At 34.2% G+C, this 10,301-nt stretch overlaps 1 protein-coding gene across 1 annotated transcript in view; it reads right to left on the bottom strand.

Moving 5' to 3' along the window:
• Positions 1 to 10,301, bottom strand: part of LOC111048478 — a 31,962-nt gene that overhangs the window by 7,149 nt on the left and 14,512 nt on the right. The window contains 3 exon segments of the mRNA XM_022334366.2: positions 2 to 302; positions 1,765 to 2,086; positions 3,467 to 3,643. Coding sequence (XP_022190058.2) covers positions 2 to 302; positions 1,765 to 2,086; positions 3,467 to 3,638 — 795 coding nt within the window. The 5' untranslated portion in view covers positions 3,639 to 3,643.

Here is a 10,301-nt window from a genome sequence, read left to right as displayed (position 1 = left end):
CCAACCCCTGTTCGTCTAGCAAGGCAGCCGTAGTAGGCATACTTCTCATGAAGTTTAGCCTTGACACACCATCTATTCCCAAAATAAGAACATTCAATTTCGGTTCCTGTGGTTTTTCTTGGTCAAAAGTTATTTTGTTTGCGGGTTTGTGTTTGGGTGTTTTCTTTACGGTCATGGCGTGCATGTTCTTGTAGACGTCTTTCTTCTTTCCCCTTGGCAGCTGCACTGTGCACTCCACTAGGATGTACTCGATTGTGTTGTTGAGTGTCACGTCTGAATGGAACTCATGGCATGAACTCAATCTGAAAGAAAAAAGTAATTAATCATAAATTGTCCCCAGATCATTTATAAATTACCGTATCACAATAACAATTAATAATATCGAGTTACCTGGCTGGCTCAGGTCTGGTATCAGACTTTTCAGGTCCCATCTGATAAATTTTAGAGTCTCAGACAATCATAACCTAACGACTGTTTTTAGACAGCTGGGACCAACGGCCATCCGAAACACGGGAGTGGCCTGAGAAAAATATCATAGGCCGGGATTTGAACCCGGGCCTTTGAATTATACATCATTTTTGAATTATGCATCACAATTGAACATCATACTACTTCAGTTTATCTATTCATAGAACGTTTACAATTTCAAACTTTTTTCCATGTGTATGAAACTGTACTAAATGCTTGAAATTGGAAATAGAGTATACCTAAACGTATCCAGATATTGTCTGAAGAGATAGAAAAAATAATAGGCTATTACACGAGGTATGTGAATGAATTTTGATCAATTATGTATTTGAGTTTCACCCTTTGAATATTAAGGTTCCTGTGGTTCTACAACTAAAACTCATGAGATTGGAGACTGCAATTCCCAAAATCAGTTCATATTAGAAATGTTTTCTAGAGAACTGATCTGAATATCTGATTCTCCAAATTTTTCTATCTTAGTTATCAGGTCTACTATGAAAAGGCAGATGAGAAAAACATTAAAAATCAACAGGGTTTCCAGTTAAAAATCAACACAAATTCTAGTTCCTATTGAATGCTCCTGGTCCAACTTGATAGACCGCCATACAATTTTAAAGCGAGATTTCTTCTATACCTTATTTTTAAATAACTATCATATTGTATGTCCTATCAAGTTTATTCACAGTTTCTGAATTGCCTCACATCACTGTATCCTATAACATTGGTGGGTCAAGTGATATAAGTGAAGAGGGGGCTCTTATTACCACAACACTTGTAATGTTTTCATAGTTCAAAACTAAAGGCTTTTACAAAAAGTACGCGTCCCGTAGCTTTGCCTCCGTGATTCGGCATATCGATAATAAAGTATAGTTCGGGGGGTAATGTTCACAGCTTTGAAAAAACATTAGGCTTCAGAGACCCTAGATCCCTAGATGGGGGAAGCTCCCTACACACAGAGATCTTCATGAATGAGAGAGTTGCAACGTATCACTAACAATGGAAAGAGCATGTTGAACGAATGTCAGCTGATATGCTATGTTGTGCTGAAGGACGTAACTGCACAAAGTTCCTTGTGTATCTTTTCGGATGCAAGACGTTGCTTTTGATAAGATAGAAAAGAGCATCTGTTGCTTATGGGAAGATACATTTTCCAAAATGTTCGATGTTTTAGAACGGGTAGTATTGTACTCCAGTGGGCAACTTATCTATTCGTTCCTCATCATCATTTTTCTCACCCACGAACTAGCACAAGCTGATGTGGGCATCACCCTCAGCAAAAACTGTTTATTTACTTACACGTAAAAGTCATCGGGCTTATTATGCTCCTGGTCCTGGTTGACCGGCCGCCAAATGGTTTTGTAGCAGCACTTCATCTTCTGGTTCTGGGAGTACTGCGGCGCCACGCGTCGATTGAAGAGCAGCCGATGGTCGACGACCGTCGTCAGAGGGATCATGTTGGAGCAGGTGACCGGATCCACCTTCTTGACGAGGGCGCGGATCGACTCGTGCATCGGGTCGATGTCTGGGATGCGGCAGTAAGGACTCCACACCAAGTAGCCTTCCTTCACCGTACTACCGTTGTAGCTGACATCGTCACTCACGTTCGACTCGAATGTGCCTAGCAGAACATCACTCATCAATGAGATACTCCATATATGCAATAACAATATCTAATAAAAAATGATATTGGATCGTCAGTTATCTGTTCGGAGTGAGATCGGGAAGTTGCATTTATGATAAATGTGGCCCGGACTTTCTACTTTCATCCAACCAAATATTCAATCTGGAGTAGATAAAATACAAGAAAAAATAGTACAAGTACTAGGGAATCGACTTACTTTACTGTTACTATTATGGTCTTCACATCTGCAGTTTCCAAGATTCAAGAAATCTTGAGATGGAAAACAAATTCATAGGCCTACATCGATTCACACGAAAAAAGCAGTGTAATACAGTAGTATGCTATTTGAACCAATTGCATTTTAATGAGGAAACAATATTATTTGTATACTGTATTTTCTCTGTGTCCTCGTGACGAAATATTGAGGTATGAAATTAGTATTCAAAAAATACTTTATTTCTTTGGTAGTAAAACAAGATTCACAATTACTTCGTTACACTGTTATCAATATTTATTAGAAACCCCTAGCTATATCTAGTCACCCCTGGTTATACTACATTAGTGATATAGTTACTGTAGGTTAAACTATTCAATAAACTAGTGTACATTTAAGCCGTCCGTTTCAACCACATTCTAAGTCAACATTATAAACCATTCATGGTTTATAAATGAATCGTATACAAAGTGTGTTTGTGGAACGATTTTTTCAGTTTGGACCATCACACCTCTACAAATTTCCTCTGTCCAACTATTGGAAAAATCTTCCTAATAATAATTATTGAAAAAAGTGGAAAATTTGGATATTGCCGTCTAAATTTCGTTTCGTCATCCAATAAAAAAGATGTCAAGTCATTCTGATAAATTGTTCTGTTTTTAATCATCATCACGAACTTTCAAATACTGTTGCTCTAGTCTCAAAAGTATAATCAAGCACATTCAAATAACAAGAACTATTACCCAAGAACCTATTTATGTTCTCACGAGAATAATTATCTTGCACTTTTTGAATCCTCCAACAGTGAACAATCACTATTGTTATAGTATTATTATATGGGTTTTCGAGAATGCTGCTCTAGAGAAAAGATCACGTTCGTTTCAGAGTAATGAGTAATTAGAAACTAAAGGCTACTTTGAATATTTATGGCTTCAGATTACTTGGTTGAGTAACGAAATGAATTTCAATCCATGGGATAGTGCGGGATGAGAAGGATGGGATAAAACTAGATTTAAACGATAGTCAATAATGAACTAGATCTATAATCGAAACACTGCCGTAATTCAGATGACTTGGAAAGTAAGTTGAGTCACCCTCACTCTCAAAAGACTCTTTAAAATTATTTTAAAATATATTAGTATTTAATACGATATTTTGCATACCTTGAAATGTGATGAATCCATTGTAATCATTTGATTTCCAGAAGAACTCAGTGTGCGGGAATGTTGCTATATCATTGGCGAAGTAGAACACTGAGAGCACCAGCATAACAATAATGGCCAGCGTGATCCTCAGACAGGGTCGAGTTTGCGATCCGAGGCCTGCCAGGCCCATGATCTCTGAAAAAATACAAAAGCTATCGTTATCGATCGAATTAGAATATTAAATGGAATATGTTTCAAGTGGTTGCGAACAAACATGATTTTTCTAGTGAAGAGTTTTTGAGCTCTCCAACTCTAAATATGTAGAGATTGCCTGAGGACTTAAAAGACATCAGCCTCCTGTGACTTTTCATGTAAGAATCATAGAACACTTTCAATAATGATTGAAGACATTAATAAATAAATAAAATATAGCGAATCAGACATTGAGTGTGATAATAATGATATTCATATGGCTTTTATTGGTTTTATGACGGAGTCATTGAGTGTGATGGTGAACAAAGATACTTAAAAAATTAGATAATATTTGAATCTATATAAGAGGTCTGAGGGATGAGTTGAGATTATATGATGATAGGTTGCTGAATTTGATAATCCTCTTGATTTCTCATTCCTCATCGGCCTTCACATATAAGTTCTAGTAATTTGAATAACATTGAAAACTCTAGAGTCTAGTCAATATAGACATAGAAAAGGAAGTGTGCTTGCAATTCATATTGTAGTTCTGATTTTTCAATATATTATTTGGATACATGAGAGAAGTCCAGAACCAATTTCTTCATTCAAAATTTCCTTGTGCTAGGTACAGAGTAGGCCCTAAAAACCTCGTATTCTCGGATCATTTTCCAGTTTTCAGCTATTTCTGCCAAATCTAGTAATCGGACAGAAAAATTTGCTCCCACCATTTTTTAGATTATAAAATTCTGAATAAAATGAGATCATTCGGAACTCTCTATCTCCAATAAGAATGAGCAAAATTTAAAGAAAAAATCAATTCCTATGAATTTGATCAACAATATCTTCCGATTGTTACCTTTAAGATGTATAATTCTAAATCCCTCTGGGCGTATTTTTGTGCTCTACAATCTGAGATCAGGTAGAGTGCTCTATCTCATATAGATTTCCAGGTACACCTGACAACAATGCTCCTTGTATTGTGAAAATCACCTAATTTTCAGCTTCAACCATCATCACCAAGATTGATATTTCGCACAATGATATAAGTTCATGAGATTATGTTCTATGAGAATCACCAGTTATATGCAATTCATTTCAGTATTTCGTAGTGGAAAGGTGTGCATAAGGACACCTCAAGGATCAAAATTTCAAACACATATCTTTTCACACAATTCTCAGATTTCATCGTACTACACTTCATCCTTCTCGGCTCGTCAAGACGGTCCAAAATCATGCATCATGAGTCAAATTCGGTCGAGAAATGGAAAATTGATTATTGAGTGTCTATATTTCCAATACACTAAAAATGGTCAATTTCTAGTCTATATTCAAAGCTATGTATCTTGGTAACCAGATATCAATAAATTTTCAATTTTCCTACCGAATTTGACTATGATACATGATTTTGGTCCGCCTAGACGTGCCGAGAAGAATGAAGTGTAGTACGATGAAATCTGTGCATAGTGTCAAAAGTTATAAGTGTTTAAAATTTTGATCCTTGAGGTGTCCTTATGCGTGCGTCTCCTCTAGGAAAAACTGAAATGAAGTGTATCTAACGGGTGATTCTCATAGAACATTATAATAGAAGTTCTATTATTTCTCTGTTACAATATTATGGTGTTGGTAGAAACGTAAGTTCATCATAAACAATAGTTCTATGCTATGTTTTTTTTAAGCTATTGGATATATTTCCACAGATTAGGTCAGAAATGTATGGACCTGCCCAAGGGCAGAATACTGATAATGATGATGATGATGATGATGATGATGATGATGATGAGGTCAGAAATATTCCATTATAAAACTATATTATATGTAATAACAGACATGATATGACTCGTAGATATTATATCCGATTGGAAAAATATAAATAACAAAATATTTATTGAAGGAGGATGGTCAAATATTAATTACAAAGCCCACATCTTCGAGTTAAATTCTCTAATAACAAAAAATAACTACTTACTCAATGAAATGGAATCATGATAATAATGAGAAGTGAGGATAATATGTTTTTTGTCAATGCATTCAATCAAGAACAATAGTGTTGATCGAATAGATCGTAGATGAAAACTGCTATTATTATGAATACTATTATCGAGCCTATTATCATTAGCCCTATGAACAAATGGTACCTTATCATACTAAAAGTATATAAAAAAGCTAATGAATCGGAAACTTCTGTGCTGTTTTAAGGATAGAGAGAGAGCTAATGTGGATGAACCAGAAAGAGAGAGACATTTGGAGTTGGAGTAGGAGAAACTCTTGGAGAGATCGTGTTAATAATAGATGTGGATACTCCAGATTGGGAGTTGGCACCCTCCCAAAGCAATGTGCAAAGTTTGAGGTTTAAGAATAGTTATTTCGCAAAAGATAGTCATTATAGGTTCCTAATGGAAATAACAGTAATGTCCACTTAACCACGTCGTTAGCAAAAAAATACAATACAAATAATATGCAGAAATAATAAAAAATAGAAGCAAGAAATGACAATAAAATTTAATAAATATGTGAGTTCAATATTGAATAATAAAAGTTTTAAAAAATAAGTGTTTTTCAATAAACTCAATCACTTCTCTGCTGAAAGAAAAAGCAAAAAATAAATTGAAACAAATGAATAGACAAGCCACTGAAGAAAATTAATACAGTAAGAATTGGAATCAAAGATGAATTTGTTGATTGGATGGATATGAGGAAAACAACCTGTGTAGACCTAACAGTATTCAATTCGTGGGTAAGAGAATAAATAGAAGTGGGGAAAACAGATAGCAAATAAGAAGTTTTTAAATGAGAAAAGTTTTGAAAAGAATGAGGATAAGATAAGTAATTATTGAATCAATAGGCCTACACATTTTTGAAAATTGAAATAGATACAGAATTGCAATCCAATACGTTTTGCAGAATAAAATGTTTTATAGACAAGGAAAGAAAAACTGCAAAGCGAAAAACAAATAGAAATTTAAAGGACAAGCACACACGCAAGACATTCAACATTCACACTCGTAAGCAACCTATGAGGATACTGATAACTTTAATGATAGCAAGATCAAGCCCCGTCTACAGACTCAAACAAGCCCCACGAGGATTTTCCTTCGAAATCAGGTAAATAGAGCTACTGAGTTGAACTAGTAGCAAACTATCAAATAGAGCAAGTTTCTATAAATTTTTCCGATCAGAATCTACAGTAAAATACTCTTATGGCAATTTTGAAATAAGATGCGCAATATTTTTGTCCGTTTTCTCAGAACATGCTGAGATTTTTCATTTCTTGATTACTCAAAAATCTTCTCTTTATATACTGTATGTTTCGGATTCAAGTCTACTCATATTCAATCATCAATTGAGCCCCCTAGTTCATTGTAGTACCCGGTGCACCCCTGTTGAAACATTGTATATTTGTCACTTTGTCATTTAAAAAGTGAAATAGACTAGCCTACACTGAATAATGTTATATGGAAGATTTATAGATGAAACAATTCTATGATAATCTAGGAAATCTATAGATAACTAGAAGTATTAAACATGATAAAAACATGAAGGCATATAAAATTTATGTGAAACCAATTTTATTGAAAAGCTTGAACAAACCTTTCAAAAAATGAAGTATCGATTGTGGAGCATGCGCTCTCCTGAACTTGAAAAGTATGTGACCTGACTTGTGAACCTTTTTTACCATTGTGTGGAGATTTTCTCTTTCTGGCGCACCGAGGAAAAACTGGAGAGTGATACGTAATTCATGAGGGTTCATTTCCAATGACTGGTAGTTCATGGGACCCTTAAGTACAATGATAAAGTGAATTGACAATAAAATCAGTGCTCCTCAATAATATGAAAAGTTACACAATATCAATCTGTATAATTCACTTCATCAATTGAATATAATAATAGAGTGAAATTATTGACAAAATTGCAATTGTGGAAAAGCTCTACAATATCAATAATGTGAAATTTACTCAATCAGTTTGATTTTATGTTTATAGCAGCCTTCAATTCATTGAATGAGCGAAGCGAAGTTCTTGTTTACACTTTTATTTTATTAAATAGATTTTATTAAATTATGTAAATTATGTTTCATTATTAACTAACGCTTTGAGCAATCGACATCAAATTTTGAAAGTATAACTTTGAGTATACAAATATTGAGTATTGAGTAAAAATAGAGTATTGTTGGACTTGGAACCATTTTACAGATCAAGTTCGTTGGTCAATGGAATTGACTCCCTCCTCTGTCCTTCTTGATGATAGAACAGGATAGTATTGGAAGTGCATATGAAAAGATTATTCAGTATCATCACATATCACAGGTTTTAGTGCATATCGGGAAAAATTTCTTTAACTATTCGTTAGAATGGAAACTTTATATTCCAAAGGATGATCAAAGGTAGCGACATCAATCATGCCATCATGCTCTGACATGTCAATTTACAATTTTGTTTGTAAATGTATCTCTGGAACAAAACTAATGGTTACCATCAAAAGTGGAAGTGCAGTGGAAGAGAATGATGATAAAGAAGAGAGCAAGAAAAGACAAAAACAAATCGATATTCTTGCAACTACAGTTAAAGGGAAGCCGTTTTCTTCATAAAAAATTCATAAAGAACCTGTAGCTCAAAGGTCTTATTGCTTAAGGGAGTTGAGCTGGGGTTGGGGTGATTAACTATTGATAACTATATCAGCTGCAGTAGCTGCGGAAATCCACAGCAATTATTATTTAAGGTGTTGAAAAATTGATCGATCCATAAATAATATTGCACATCAAGTGCACTGACCGATTTTCAGTTTTGATTTTCTGCGGAAAATACAGAGTGAGGAATCTACGTTTCTCATTCCACGATGAAGATAATAAATAATAAATTGCATATAGTCCAGGCAACGAATGCTCAAATAAAGGTATAGAGGGAAAAGTTTGGAACACAATTTTCAACTCCACAGCTCTTTTAAAGATAGTGAGAGGTTTGATAGTAAGAGGTGATATGATTAACATATCAAAAGTCCTCACCCCTACCCCCTGTGCTTAAGGGGTGGGGGTGGTTTGAAGTACCATTTTTTCATTTTTTGCATATATCTCGAAAACGATGCATCTTATGAGCATTTGGAAACAATGTGTTCTATTGACATGATCAACTACGTGAAAATTAAGCTTAATAAATGTCCTAAAAGTTTTGTTCAGTAGAGGTTTTCGATAAATCTGATACTTTCGAGATATTTATGTTCTAAAGTGATGCATTTTCGAAAAACCAGTTTTTCTTTCATTTTTTCAAATGTTTTTCTCAAAACTAAAACTGCTGCAACAGTCGTATGGGAATGCGTGAAATAGTCGAATTATACATGAAATAAAAGATAATTTAATGCTCTACAATCTCGTAATCAGCAAATTCTTGTTTCATCTATTGTTGAAAAGTTATAAGACTTGAAAGAGCGAAAAAATGAAAGAAAAACTTTAGAACATAAATATCTCGAAAAGTATCAGATTTATCGAAAACCTCTACTGAACAAAACTTTTAGGACATTTATTAAGCTTAATTTTCACGTAGTTGATCATGTCAATAGAACACATTGTTTCCAAGATATAAGCATGTAAGTGACAGGTGGAAAATGCAACTTTCAATCCACCCTCATCCCTTTAGCACATGATGTAGGGGTTGGGATTTTTGATACGCTAACCTTCAAACTAGTCTTAACAAACCTGCAAAGTCAAAAATTGTGTTCCAATCATTCCCTCCAAATTTCATTGTCAACTGATCTATTGTTGCTGAACAGAAAATTTCACTCTCAACACTAAAACTGCTACAACAGTCGTAGGGAGATGTGTAAAATAGTGAAAATATACATTAAATTGAAGATAATTTGATGCTCTATCAGCTCATAATCAGCACGGATTGTTCTCATAAATTGTTCAAAAATTATAAGGCCGAAAAGATGAAAAAACTGGAGGCAGAAGTGTTTTTCAAAAAATTCATACCTTCTTGAGCGGATATCTCTGAAACTATGAGAGATATGGAAAAAATGTAGAAGACAAACCTTGTTGGTAATTTTGTAAGCTTCAATTTTGCACAGAATAAAAATGCTCATAAGATGCATCGTTTTCGAGATATATGCAAAAAATGAAAAAATGGTACTTTCAAACCACCCCCACCCCTTAAGCACAAGGGATAGGGGTGAGGACTTTTGATATGTTAATCCTCTTACTATCCTTAAAATAGCAGTGAAGTTGAAAATTGTGTTCCAAACTTTTCCCTATATAATCTCTCGTTCACTGGACTAATAGATTATTGTCTGATCTTCAGTTAGATGAAAGTCAAACATTAGTAACTAACGTCTGATTATCAGATTGTCCGATAAACATAATGGATTGTGAATTATATCTATGATAGAAATTTATAATGCAACAGAGTAAATAATTATATACAATAATGGGTTGTCCGTTATTGTTCAATAGATCGAATAACAAAACTTCCATTATTTACAGAATATTGACTTTATAACACAAGAGCAACAACGTTACGTTACAATTTGTATTCTTGTTTTATAAATTTTAAAGGGTACTATAATTTTATATTATAAACACAAGCGCAATAATGGATTCTAGGTTGTTTAATGTATCGAATAGGAAATATGAAAAATCATCAATGAGAAGTTCAAGTTAAGTCTCTCATGA

The sequence above is a fragment of the Nilaparvata lugens genome, chromosome 10, assembly GCF_014356525.2.
Source record: "Nilaparvata lugens isolate BPH chromosome 10, ASM1435652v1, whole genome shotgun sequence".
In the NCBI taxonomy this organism is placed as follows: Eukaryota; Metazoa; Arthropoda; class Insecta; order Hemiptera; family Delphacidae; genus Nilaparvata; species Nilaparvata lugens.
The sequence above is the reverse complement of the archived record's forward strand: the minus strand, read 5'-3'. Positions and strand labels throughout refer to the sequence as shown.